This window comes from Sinocyclocheilus rhinocerous, unplaced genomic scaffold (genome assembly GCF_001515625.1).
Source record: "Sinocyclocheilus rhinocerous isolate Xijiao unplaced genomic scaffold, SAMN03320098_v1.1 scaffold22, whole genome shotgun sequence".
Taxonomy (NCBI): Eukaryota; Metazoa; Chordata; class Actinopteri; order Cypriniformes; family Cyprinidae; genus Sinocyclocheilus; species Sinocyclocheilus rhinocerous.
Genome location: NW_015642832.1, coordinates 437,146 through 451,967, shown reverse-complemented (window position 1 = coordinate 451,967; position 14,822 = coordinate 437,146). Strand labels below are relative to the sequence as shown.

The 14,822-nt window shown below is 37.4% G+C and overlaps 1 protein-coding gene across 2 annotated transcripts in view; it reads right to left on the bottom strand.

The window, feature by feature from the left end:
* The window catches only part of col23a1b (collagen type XXIII alpha 1 chain b), a 115,393-nt gene that overhangs the window by 53,125 nt on the left and 47,446 nt on the right, over positions 1-14,822 (bottom strand). For both annotated transcript variants that reach the window (XM_016574089.1, XM_016574090.1), the window contains exon 3: positions 2,121-2,156. In XM_016574089.1, coding sequence (XP_016429575.1) covers positions 2,121-2,156 — 36 coding nt within the window. The remainder of the gene's footprint in view (positions 1-2,120; positions 2,157-14,822) is intronic.

Here is a 14,822-nt window from a genome sequence, read left to right as displayed (position 1 = left end):
AACAAAGAGTGAAAAATTTAAGGGGGTCTGAATACTTTCCGTACCCACTGTATATTGTAGTAATTGGGCGGGTTTTGTAGCGAAAACCTGGCAACCCTGCACCAGACAGAGTTATCGGCGATTCTCCCTATTGTAAAGTCATGCAGTGTGTAACCTCCTGTCGTCGTTCCATCGTGCAGTGTGAACACAGCAACAACTATATGCTACCCCAGATAGTCGTTCAGTGTGAAACCAACAGTGATGCGATGTCTTTGAAAATTGTGCAGTGTGAACTCGGCATAACTTGCTCAAGGACTTCTCTCTGTGCCAATCACAGCAGGCTTGGCCAGCTGACCAATCAGAGCAGAGTAAGCTTATGGAAGGGAGGGGTTTGCTCTGAACTTACTTGGAATGAATCGTTTCGAAATCATTGGCAAATGACTTTAATATTAAATGTATATTCTGAGAAAATTACAATGTTTTCTGACCTTAGATGCATTTAAACCTGATGTAGGGGACTCCAACACAATATTAGGACACTTTAAAATACCATATGACCTGCTCTTTAATGAATTTATGCTTTTAAAATGTTGTAGTCTAGAATATTTAGTATGCATATTCCTTGTATTTCTGTGTTGGAGAATCAATGGAAAAAAGGAAAAAAGAAAAAAAAACAACAACAACATTGTGACACCAAGATAGGCCATTATAAGGGGGCCACTGGGTTTGCTATAGCCCAAGGGCCCTATGTGTTCTTAATCCAGGCCTGCTCCCACCCCATTTCACCACCACCAGCAGCCTGAACCGGTGATACAAAACAGGATGGATCCATGGTTTCATGTTGTTTACACCAAATTCTGACTCTACCATCTAAATGTCACAGAAATCATGACTCATCAGACCAGGCAACATTTTCCCAATCTTCATATTCAGATCAGCCCATCTTGCACCAACAACCATGCCACATTCAAAGTCACTTAAATTACATTTCTTCGCCATTCCGATGCTCGGTTTGAACTTCAGCAGATTGTCTTGACCAACACTGTGTCTATACCGGATGTGACCGCTGTTGCACTGTCTTTTGTCATGTAGTGTCATGCTGCTCATGTCTGGTGTAGACACGGTGCAAGTCTACAAGTCTAAATGCAATGAGTGATTGGCTGATCAGTTAAACAGAGGCATTTAATAAAGTGGCCGGTGAGTGTGTGTAAGTAAATATATATATATATATATATATATATACATGTGTGTGTGTGTGTGTGTGTGTGTATAGTTATTTATATAATTGTAATTGTATGCCACTTGATATTAACTGTGGAACTGCACCTGATTTTATAGGCCTCGAAAAACACTTCTGGAAAAAAAAACAGCTTGTTGGCTTATTTCAAGGTCTAAAACTTTGTATAATTTATTTGATAAATGTCTATGGACAAAATACATCAGGACCAATGGCCACTGCAAATGTGGGTAATCTCTATACAAGTACAGAGTTTATTTAAAATTCTTTAGTCAAATATAAAATTATGTCTGGGGAGTTTGGCACAGGGGGCAAGGCCTTGCCTGCTAAAACTCAATTGAGCTACAAAATGTACAATAAGATGATGTCTACAAATGCTAGTGGACAAAGTACTGTACCCTTATAATGACTGCGAGGCACTGAATTCAGTTTAGGTTAAGCACTTTACATATGCAGCTACATCATAATTTTGATCATTTTTTCTTGTTGGATCAAGATGTCATCAACTTCAATGCAGTTTAAGATTTCTGAGGTTAGAAGATAAGCAGTAAAATAAACAACATGCTGGGAAAATGACTGAAGACAAGGAGAACGTCCCTCTTCAACCCCTACCGATCAACGTAATAGAAACATCACAATGACTACCACAGAGAAAAAGCCTTTTCCCAACCGTATAATATAAACGGACATTTCCATCTGTTCAATGGTTCCTCAATGAAATACAAATCAAACATGACGTGAAAAATGAAAGGTCTGGAACACATGAGAGGATCCTGACAGTCTTTATCCTGGAGAACAGCTGAAAGTCACTCAGCATTTGTTTTGCTGTAATTTTAGGTTAGGTTCAGGTCATATTTAAACTATTGGATGTGTATAAACTTGTGTGTCATGTACAGGTACTCACCAGGGTTGCCTTTTCTTCCACGTTTTCCTGGAGGACCTGTGAAAAGAGGGTAACGGTGGGTGAATTGCATATATTTATGTATAATTTATGACTTTGATTGGTCAATGACCACTACAGCTGTGGTCATACTAGAGAAATATCAGTGAAATTTCACATGCAAAAAAAAAATCCATCTGTCTACTGTAAATAGTGTAGTGATGTATGAAGCAACATCCACACATTAGTCATTGTAAAACAAAGCAGCTTTCTGTATGACCAATTAAATTGTATATGTGATATAAACTCTTGTCTTTAGCAACAGGCTGTGCAGATATCACTGATCCCTTCCTCAATGTGAGAGGAACACATCCTTTTCCACAAGCTGGGCTGATCTGTTCTGGTGGAAACTTCCCCGGGAGTCTCCACCCCCAGATAAGAGAGGTGGGAAAAGACGCCTTGCGACAGACACAGGGAAAGACGATTTTTGCAGTCCCCTTCTGCAGCATAATAGTAGCCAAGAATGACATCATATATGTCCAGCCAAACAAACACAAAGACTTCTTCTCACAAAGTAAAGTAGCAGAAACAAGAGAAAATAGAGGAAGGCTGAATTTAGCAGATCCCAGAAAGCTTTGAGAAAAGCTGAAATACATTTACGCATTTGGCAGTGCCATGCTCTACTGAACTACAGGAAAACACTACAAAAGTTTGTGTGCATTAGAATAATTTAACTACAATTGAAATACTAAATGGTTTGGATCAGGGGTGTCCAATCCTGCTCCTGGAGGGCCAAAGTCCTGCAGAGTTTAGCTTCAACCAGCTTCAACACACTTGCCTGGAAGTTGGGTCTGAAGATGGTTTAGATGCTTCAGATGCATTTAATTAGGGTTGGAGCTAAACTCTGCATGTCAGTGGCCATCCAAGAACAGGTTTAGTTACCCCTGGTATAGACAATATAAATTCGTAATTTAAGATGCCACCACTAGAACAGAGTAAATAGCAGGATTATTTGCTTTGATCAATTTGAGATCATTTAATAAAAACATTTTTCATAATCAGAAGTTGCAGCCCTCCTAATGCTCCTTACTAGGAAGCAACAGCACTGAAGGTATATATTCTTCTTCAACACATTTTATTGCATACAGTACTTCAGAAAAACTAGAAACTATAGTGGACCAAAAGTGAGCTTTGTTCATTTTTCGGCTGTTTGTGCTACTTCTGACCTTTTCATAGATGCTCTTGTGTCTCATCTACATGGGCAGGGCTCTTCTGAGACCTTCTGGATTCATTTTTTTCCCACTGAGATGGTATGCATCAAATTGATCAAGTTAGTGGCAAGTGAAGTACGGCATTTATTGATTTGCCAAACAACTGGGTGTAATAAAGATGTTTTCCCTCAGACAATACTGTACACATTGTTCTTTTACTGAAATTAAATTATTCTAATGCACACAAGCTTTTATTTGTAGGAAAAAGACATACTTCTACCCCAACCTTTGCAAAAGGCCCTGTGTTAAAAGGTGAGGCATATGACATTAATTTATAACTTTTATTACTCACATAAAACCTGATTATACTACAAAGTCTCAAAGTTTGCAACCATGTCGAGTACAATATTTGTCATCAAATCATGCAAAGTGTATTTGGTGCTATTTAGCATTCGAGGGATTCACACAAAAAATGGAAATGATGGTCTGTGTGAAAATGTTTCATGAACAATGACTGACAGCCATAATGTCTGGTTTTGAATATGTGAGTGTCATATGGAAGACATTTTGCACACTCTGCTCTACGATCTGTGGTAATCTATACCAACACCCTTATAATGTCTCGCATAAACATCGGCTCCCCTCCACAGGGCATGAGCTGGGCGTGGGAGATTTATCACAGGGAAAGGCTGGGTCAGGCACTTTTTAGATTATGCATCTTTTACTGTTGAAATTACCCTTGCCAAATATGTTTGGAGGTAGAGTTCACTTCCTGTTCTCCTAATTGAAACCACCATAATGCTTGTCAACAAGTTCACATTAAACTTGATGATGCCTGATGCCTTTTCCAAAAGCCTGTCTGTTAAGCCCTTTTGATAATATGAATATCTCTACAGATCCGCTGGTTCATCCTCTAACCTCCAGCTCGCTCCTCTCACTTCAGTCACATACACAAGCTCATGTCTGTGTGACAATCACGAAGGCCCTATGTTAGCACTTTGCAGAAGTGTACTGTATATCTAAGCAATAACACACGCAAGAACGCTGCTGTTCCAAATCAATACCAACAGCATTATTAGAAGTATGATAGCTTTCATAAAACATTTCAACAAACAAAAAAAATCGAGAAACATTTTAGACACAAATATTGTCACTTTGTCAGTTTTTGCTTCGCCAACGAAAGCAGGCTAGTCCAAACAAATCCAAAGCAGAATCTCTCGTTGGTTGAGTATATGACTCAAAAACTGTGTCCGAAATTGCCCTCTATACCCTTAGTGCACTAGGGCACAATATCAAGTACACACATTCCATTCCACAACGTACCTCAAAGTGCATTCACGCCATGTTGTAATTATCATAATTACGAGATTCCAACTTGTAAAAGGCATTCATATCCTTGTAGAACTCATAATTACACCTGATAAACTGGGAATTCTCTGAGAGCTACAATTTGTATCACCTGACTGCTGCAGTGTCAGCCTATTTGGCGTTAATAGTGTTGCCATAGAAAAGCATAATTCCAAGTCCAAGGACATGAACAGCACAGAGTAGAACGTCACGTGATTTGACATCACATTTCCAAATTATGGTAAGTACAACATGGCGTGGATGCAGCATCAATAACACGTGTATAACGATGTACACTTAACAACTATCCACTAGTGAATACTCATTCATTGTCAGCGTTGTGTCAAATCAATTCTGCGTCTCACCAGAAGATGGCATCCCCAGCACCTCCATGTTTTCATTCACGCATTTGGTATACTATATTAGTGGGCGTATAGGGGCCAGGATTGTCAACACATCCAAATACTTGCTCATAAAGATGGTCTCTTGTTTCTTAATGCTCATAAAGACGAAGACGGTTTTTCGTTCCTTGTTTTTTAATGATTGGTTGAGTGCATAATTAAAGGACTCGCTCACAAAGGTGTTTTTTTCTATCATTAACTCAAAGACAGACACTGATCGCCACCTACTGGCATAACAATATAAAACTACAGAAAAAGTGCAAAAATGACTGCCTAACGCAAAGAATAATAGTATAAAGACAAATCTGTTTCATTAAGTGCAATAAAAAAGAACCTGAATCAGATCTTCAATATCAGTATTTAACTATGGATCTCATCAAAGTCACACACAAAGCATTTGGGTCATTCACATATTCTGGCTACAGCCAGTAACTAATGAAATCCGGCACGTTCATGCAAGACATTTCCTTCGTGAATGCTTTGAGACCAACATGAGTGTACATAAAAAGGAACCAGCCCTCGATAACATTTACACCTAGCTTTCAAAAAGACGACGTTAATTAATTCCTTAACACTTTGATTGCAAAGTATTGTCAGGTGCTTGGAAAAGGGCTTCGGCCCTCCATCAGTGTTGTATTAGGAGTGGCCTGAGAGTGTGTAATTAAGGGGGTCTTTTATTCTGAATTCCTTGGGCATTAATTGAACAGGTGTTATATGTTAAGACGTTAATTTTTAACACCAGAGAACAGGCTCATTTGGCAGTAAGGGTGTGAAAAGAAGGAGGAAAAGCCGTTATTGCCCCCTCGTTATCCACCCACCCACCCAAGATCAAATTCAGACCAGACTGAGATGAAAACGGCTGATCCACATCTTAAGATATCAAGGCTCCGCTGCAGACCACTGCCGCCAACACCAACCAATAGTCTCAACTGCTACAATAGTTCATTCTGTTCATTCTCTCCTTGAACCACAGATGTTCTTTAACACCTTAATATGAAACAATTTTTCTTGGTTACACTAAAAACAGAAAAGTTACAGAAGATGTACATGCTGTGAACAGTGTATATAAGCCTACTAGGCAATGAAACATTTGTGAGAGTACGCTCATGGTAGCATAGTGGTAGTACACTTTTCCAAACATGCTATTTTTGATCTGCTGGAAATAAAGATCACAGCATCTGATTCAAAAAGCATATTGTTAAAAAAAAATTAAGTTAAACAAAGATCAAAGACTAGGATGAAAACCATGACTAAATTAACCCGTTAGGCCTATCTGAAAAGAATAGAAGACTCAAGATGTATACAACAGTGATGGCAGATGTTCAAAGCACCTACCTACCAGGACTAATATGCATCACTTTCATAAGATCTGCCTATGGAATATATAGGGCAGGGGTGTCCAAACCTGTTCCTGGAGGGCCAATGTCCTGCAGAGTTTAGCTCCAACCAGCTCTAACACACTTGCCTAGAAGTTTGAAGATCTTGATTAGTTGGTTCAGGTGTGTTTATGGTTGGAGCTAAAGTCTGCAGGACAGTGGCCCTCCAGGAACAGGTTTGGACACCCCTGATCTAGGGTGTATTTCTATTATGTAGTATTATGATGTCTTTAAAAGCTTCATGACATGAAATAGTGAGCATGGTTTGGCTGTGAATTGGAAATACTACCTTGGATGGCCAACAAAGAACTCAGGAATCTGCAATTCTTTTAAATTTCTCAAATAATTTTAAAGAAACGACTAGTTACACACTGAATTAAATGTGAATTTTGAAGTAGAAAGAAAGAAATAGTTTATTTGTTAGTTTGTAGTTTTATATAATGTTTTTCATTGGAATATTAGTCAATGTGCATGCCTCATTCATTAATCACCAATACTTTTTACAGATTTCATAGAATTCAAAAAATCTACTTAAGTTTTATTTAATCTTAAAACATCCTGCATTACATCCTCCATTTCCTCTTTCAAATAATGTTCTTTAAAAGTTATCTTTCTGACATACTTGACCAGATGGTTTGATCTTTCAGTTGATTCTTCACGTTGATTCTTTATCAGTATGTCATTATGTTTAAACTTACAATGGTCTTATCAAGCTCAGTATACTACGTGAAAAAAACAGTAATATATTTGTTACAGAAAAAAATAATTTGGTTTTGGCACTAAGCAAAAATACTGTGATTGTGGTGCATTAGCTAAGGCTGTTTTGATGTATTTGTAAATGATCTTCAAACCTTTAACCCCATGTTGAACCCCTGTATCCCAGTGATCGCTGTATCTCTCTCCTTGGAAGAACTTTAGTGCAGATATCTTTCCCCACGGGCCTCTTTTCCTGCTACTGTCTACAGACATCTCTCACGATAGATAAAAGACAATAAATCAAGTCTCTGCCTAGACTCTTATTTATGGGGGTTATAAATGGAAATCAAATGCTCAGACGTTTTGCATGGAGCACGTTCTAGAGAAACCAGTATAACAAAACAGCCATGGTCCTGATTTTGATTTAATATGATCCATATAAGCTATTCAGCTGCAGTTACACGTGGTTAAAGAACTGCAACAATGAATCAGTCAATTGATTATAGTGTGCAGTCTTTCCTGAACTCCTCTAAGAACACATGAAAAAACTAACCGCAGAACAGATGAACTGATGCTTTTAAACAACTTTAAGCAAATCTAACCAAGCACAGTTAGGTTCACACCTAGATTTTTTCATGTTATGAAGAAAATGTCAGCTTCACTTGCCTGTGAACAACTCACAGCTGTGGCGCCTTAAGTGACACCTAAACTCTTTTGAGGGTTTTTCAGTCAAAAGAACCCAAGTGTCTGGCTTGTACTATCTTTCAATGCAAGTCTTCGGGTTTTTATTTTCTTATTTTGTTTGTCTTGTAAACATTTGAATACTAGCACAAGTCTACAGTCTTCAGCAACTGATGTAAAACACAGGAGAAAAAAACCTCCATATCAATTTGCTTTCCAAAAACCGCAATTATTTTTATTGAAGCAGTTTATCATAAAAACTGGATGCAGGTCAGCTGAAATGGCCCCCTTATCCTTCACAGCTGTCTCTAACAATAGCTGTCTCAGTTAAACCCAGAAAGACTGCAGGGCAGAATATCCAAGTACAGAAAAACACACTGCTGATCTCTCCCTCGGATGACTTCGAAAAGCAGCGTGCTTTTATTCTCTGCTCATTTTTTTAAATAACTGATGCGGTTGGAAGGAGTCCGGGCCGCTATAATCGTATCATAATCATTAGCGTATGGCCTCAAGAGGTGAGCGGCACACCGTTTTACAACCTGATCTTTTGAGTCACGTTTTGCTAGAAAATTCTAATGACAGGTTAGAACACACAACCTGGCTTATTCTGTGTAAGAAGATGTTTGCTTTGCATCTCACAGACAGAATATGACGTTTAGTATAAAATAATCATCCACAGACAGGATCATACCACAAAATCTGCTTCAATATTCACAAGGCTGGCCTTACTTTGCTACTAATAATGTAACCAGAGTGTCAAAGTAAATAGTAATGTGTACGGCACGCACTGAAATGTGTCAGTTCCTGGCACAGAGTCTATTTATAATACATTGCCAAAATAGCACAATGGTATCTGTATTACAGAATACATTATGTTTGGCTATAATAACTGATTTGGACCGAGGTTGGATTCAAATTAAGGCACTTTATGGCATTGGATTGGAATAAACAGCTCATTTGAGCTGATGAGCGACAGGATTTGATTTTGACACCCAAAATCAAATTGGGTGAATCAAATTATTAAGGTTTCACTTCAAAGAGCCCCTGCAAAGGTTGAGCCGGAAGTTATGAGCGGTTCTGGGTTTATAGTCAATGTTCTTGATTTAGTGACCATAAAGCTCTGATGGGGTGAAAACTCCATTATGAAACTCAAACATAATGAATCAAGAGAGAACTACAATATAAGGAAAACAAGCCTGAGATCAACAGGTGAACTGATGTACAATATATAATCAAATAGATTGCACTGGAAAGAGGTTTAAGTCAGTGCACATAGAATTGATTGTGTTTTGTTATTTAGATTCAAACCAAAGGACGTAATAATTAGACTTCTGAGAAAAGCATGACCTAGACCTTTCAGAAAATTATATTTAATATCCCTTTATTAAAACAACCCATGACAGCATTGTTATTCTTTGAGATCATTTAAATCAAAGGCATATTTTTTGGTCTTTTATGGAATGTGCAGGTTAGGTTTTGTATAGTAGGTGTATCCACAGCTGTGGGGTTTACAATTAGAGAACAAGCCAATTTTCTCCTTATTAAGGTCACATTTCCTGGAAAGTCTGATAAGTCATTATGCATCAAATTATATTTCAGAAGTTCACTAATGAAACTCCAGGGCTTTTTTGGCTTGCAGTTTTTGGCTTAAAATCTGAAGGCATCAAAACAAGTTGTCAAATAAAATGAGATATAAGCGAAGGAGAATAGATTGATAATTTTCTCCCCTTTTTCTTCCATGAGACAGAGGATCATACCCTTAAATAAAATACGAACGGCACCTCTTTGGCAAAGGAGAACACAAACTTTTGTTGAGCTTGATATCATGAAAAGCGTACCTATGATGAACGAGCTGAGCTTGGCCAAATGTTCTCATGAATTTATATAGACACACATACGGGAGGCAAATCCATTGAGTTTATATATGGAGTAATAATATTTACCTCTGGCCTCTCCTGTCACTAATGAGTTCATTAATGAGGGAATCAATGAATGTTAACACACCATTAAAATTTATGCATTTGGCAGACGTTTTTATCCGAAGCAACTTGTATTGCAATTAATTTTATCAGTTCATGTTGTTCCCTGGGAATTGAACCCATGACTTTAGCATTGCTAGTGCTGTGTTTTGTAGCATTACTTCAGCAACACCATGGCCGTGGGTTTGATTCTCTGTAAATTTGTAAACTGATAAAGATATCTTAAAGGCTATTCACGAACAGCTTGTAACACTCCAAAGAGAAAGAAAAATTTGATTTTGTATAAAAGCATCTGCCAAAAGAATAAATGTTTAATGAGTTACAGGAATAAAACAAAAATATAATTTCATCATGTCTTATACTAAGCAGTATCCCTTTAAGAATGAGATGCAATTCATCGAGGGGCCAACACCAGTCAGCACATAAAGATGGTTAGTCTCTGATACCAGGGGCAACTGCATGTTGGTACCCCAGACTCCCACCTGATTTATCTGTTCATTATCATAAGGACCCCTTTTTCTTTGACTACCCTGTAAATCTCCCACAGTTCTCTGCTTCTTCTTAACAGTTCAGACCCCTGCAGCATGACACAGTAAAGACACTGAACACAATATCATATAGCCTTTATCTTACCAATCCTTTCTGCTACTCCATAAAGGCTGAATTCTTAAAAAAAAAAAAAAACTGCTTTAATGGCACAAGAAACGGGAAATAACAGAGACGAGGAAATGCAGGGACAGCGTTTGTATTTACTAACGTGGTTCATGAGTTCCTTGGAGGCGGCTTGCTATTCTGAAAATAACGCTATTGTATATAAGAAAGCCTCTAGTGAAGGGAAAATGCACACCAGTTGTGAAAACATTCCCTCTGTTCATTATGCTGGCCACCGGCCGAAAGACTCTCCTGCAACCCTGGGTTCAAAGCATGGAGAGAAAGAGAGAAAGGACGACAACAGGCCACTGCTCAACTAAACCAGTGAGCCCCAACCAGAGATACTAGCAGGTTACTGGGAGTATTTGGATAGAATATGAATTTGCTTTAACCAATATATTGGTTATAAGCTGATAGAGATTTTTTTATTATTATAAAAACATCTAAAAATGTATTTAATTTACAACCCCAAGCCCCCCAAAAAGTTGGGACATTTTGTAAAATGCAGCGAAATCAAGAATCATGTGATTTGTTAATACCCTTTGACTTTTATTTAATTGACAAAAGTACAAAGAAAAGATTTCCAAAAATCACAAAGAATTTAGGTCTTTCACCAGCTAATCTTGAGAAAAGATTCAGGGAATCCAGAGAAATCTCAGTCTGTGTAGGGCAAGGCAGGAACCCTCAGTTGAATGTGCATGACCTTTGAGCCCTCAGATGGCACTGCATAAGAAACCATTAAGCTGCGGTGTTAAATATAGCCACATGTGCTCAGGAGTGCTTCAGAAACCCGCTGTCATTTACCACAGTCTGCCGCTGCATTAAGAAATGCAACTTGAATCTCTGTTATGCTAGGAGAAAGCTATACAGTCAAACCGAAATGTATTCAGACACCTTCAACATTTCTCACATTATCATAAAATATGACAAGAACTCGGAATTAAAGTTTTTTAAAATTGCTTTGGTGCAATTTTCACAAGCAATTGGTAAATTGGTAAACAAGCTAATAAATCACACAGAATTACGTTTTTTGAAAATCTAAAAATACACAAAGTTTCCTGTAAGGGGTAGGTTTCCTTTGAGGACGTCCTCATTTATAAAACCGTGTGTTTTGCTATTTGTGAACATACAGCAGGACACAAGGGAGAGGAATTGATCAGAGATTGATCAGAGATGTATCAGAAGAAGGGAGATAGATGGCATCAAATACAGCATTTTACATTACATTATGCCATGGGATACTGTATATAGAAGCATTACCATGGTAAAGACTGCACATTACTATAACTCACCCTTCATCTGAAAAATTCTGCTAAAATATAGATTCAGTCATATGGCACAGTGAGGACATTTACTGCATTGACAGTAAACCCTGTTCTAGCACAAAACCTTATGGCCATGTCATACCTTCATCACACCTTTTGATAACACACTGGATAAATACTTTTACAAACATTATTGATTTTATGTGAGATATGCAAGTTAGGTAATGTAAGTGTATTTTCTAACATGACAGTTATTGCCTGTATTGCTGTAATTATTTCAGCAACAAAGGTGATTTGAAACATGAATCTTGCATTGTTTGCTCTTGAATGAACTGATTGTTAAAAGTACTAAATTGAAAGAAGGTCATATACTGTTGTGTTTTGGTGATTAATTCAAATTTTCTCAATACATATCACAATGATCTTATGATTATGTGGAATGAAAATACAATGAAATCATGAAATCAGGTTTTGAAAGAATGACTAGTGGTGTTACAAGTGTGATCAGTTTAAAGTTTTGTACTAAGAGTTTTGAAAATGTACACCTTACTTGTGAAAATAGTACCAAACCAATTAAAAACAAAACTGTAAACTGTGTCAGAATTAATTCATTTTGATAATGTCAGATAACTTTGATAGAAAGGTATGTAATGAATTAGGTTAAATAGCTGTCAGTTGTTAAATTTAAGTACACAATTAAATAATACCAATTTAGGTAAACCAATTACCAAGCAATGTTTAATTTTGTTCAGTCTGTGGTGTAAAAAGGTTGCATTAGCAATTAAAGAAAAAAAAAAACACTTAAGCAAAAAATGGTCAGGTCAAAGTGCCTGAATAATTTTTGGTCCCACATTTTTATCAATTTTACTGGTAGTCCACTGTATGAAGAATTTTTGCATATAATATGTCACAGTTGACTTTATTTTGCTATCCTCACTTACATAAATGAACTATAGTGTCCTGCACCCATTATATCTGGTGTCTGAATAATTTTTGGTTTGACTGTACATCAGTTCTATGCAGTGATGCCGCCGGGTTCTCTGGGCCAGAGCTCATCTCAGATAGTCAAAAAGACAGTGGAAATGTATGCTGTGGTCAGATGAGTCCATGTTTCAGTTTGTTCTTGGGAAAACCAGACATCAAATTCCTAGTCCCAGAGACCAAAGGGACCATACAGACTTTCACCAGCGACAGATGCAAAAGCAAACGTGACAATGACATGGTATGGGTGTGCAGCAGAGCAAACGGCATAGGTAACTGGCATATGTGCGACGGTACCATTGACATGGAGGCTTATATTGGGATTGTACAGAGACATATACTGCCATCAACATGACGTCTTTCATGGGATGTCCATGGTTATTAGATCAAGACAATGCCGGCTCTCATTTTGAATGTGCTACAACAGTGTGGTTTCGTAGACACGTGGATGTGACTGACTAGCCAGCAGATATGTCTCCTATTGAAAATCTATGGCCCATCATGAAAAGGAGAATCAGACCATAATGACTACAGACTGATGAGCAGCTGAAATCTTGTATCAAGCAAGACTGGACAAAAAAATTGCATGCACTAACTTTAACAATTAGTATCCTCAATTCTCAAATTTAAATTTTAAATTTAATTAAATTTGAATTAAACATTGTAATTAATAGGACAGTTGCTGTGACTGAGTGTTAACATGCCTCTGTCCCAGCTTTTTTGGAGTTGGTCAGTGAATTAAATAAAGATTAAAGAGAATTAACAAATCACAGATTCTTTTTTTTTTTTTTGGAATTGGGGTTCCAAAAAGCGTACAATTACGTACAATTTAGACGTATTTCAACGTTTAAAACGTACAAATCGCTACGTATTTTTAACAAACGTACAAATATTTACGTATCTTTTATATCATTAAGATATTCGTATCAATGCATTTTTATCATTTTATCAATAAGCGATTTAGATTTTTAGACCCCTTAACCTACCTCCAAACCTAAACCTACCCATTTTACAGCGAATATGCATTTTTATAATTTTATTAATACGCAATTTAGATTTTTAGACCCCTTAACCTACCCCCAAACCTTAACCTACCCATTTTATAGCGAATATAAAAGGATATAAAACGCAAATGACCGAAATATGCAGGAAAATAACCATTTTAGTAACAATATAGCATTAAAATATTTTTATAGTCTCTAATCCCACTCCTACTTATAAACCTAAACATTTCTGTACAGTATAAAAAACATGACAGACAGATAAATGCAATTACAATCATTTATTTATTGCAAAAATGTCAAAAGCAGCACCAAATGTAATCCAAATGATGCGTTGCACCCGCAGTCCTCTCTGGCGGAATACAGTAGGTTTGTGTGATCCAGAGCAGAATTTATGTTGTTAATCGCTGAAAATATTATCCAGATAATTTTCCCGATCCACTCCGTGAACTCGTGAAGGCACGCGCGCATCATTCAAACACACCTCACCAGAAACACGGCATGTCGCAATCTGTGACGAATGCAGGCGAGAGCCAATGAGCGTTCGATTATCCTGCCGTAAAACCTGTCGTTTGAAGCGGCAACATTTGAATTTGTAAAGAGCGCGTCAGTCAGCGCGGGCTTTGCTGCTCACGGTCACTGGACTCGCTGCTCGGGATGGAGAAAGAAGATCGCCGAAAAAAGGCTTGGATTTGGGTCTGTTACTCACAGTCGTATGGATTCGGAAGATTTGGATTACAGCGCACTAATAAAATTGTTTCATTTCGTAATTATGTTGCGTTTTTGGTATATTTTATAGTTCTATTGCCAGTCACAGCATGTCGGAGGAAACGCCTTTTGTGGCCCATGACAATCAAAGTAAACATTACATGACAAGTAAAGGTTAAACGATTGCAGAAATGTTATTTATTTTAAGGTTTAAACTAAAGTCGTGTTTAACATTATCATATTCTTGGAAACGAGCTGGCAGCAGAAATCACACAACAAAACGAAATGTTATCATTTCATAAGTAAACAATTTAATAATGCAATTGAAAACAAGGTAATTCATATGACAACTAAAAACTAATAAAATTAATGCCGCGATTTCAATACTCATAAGGATTCATTTTTAGGTGTCGTCAATACGTAAGTATT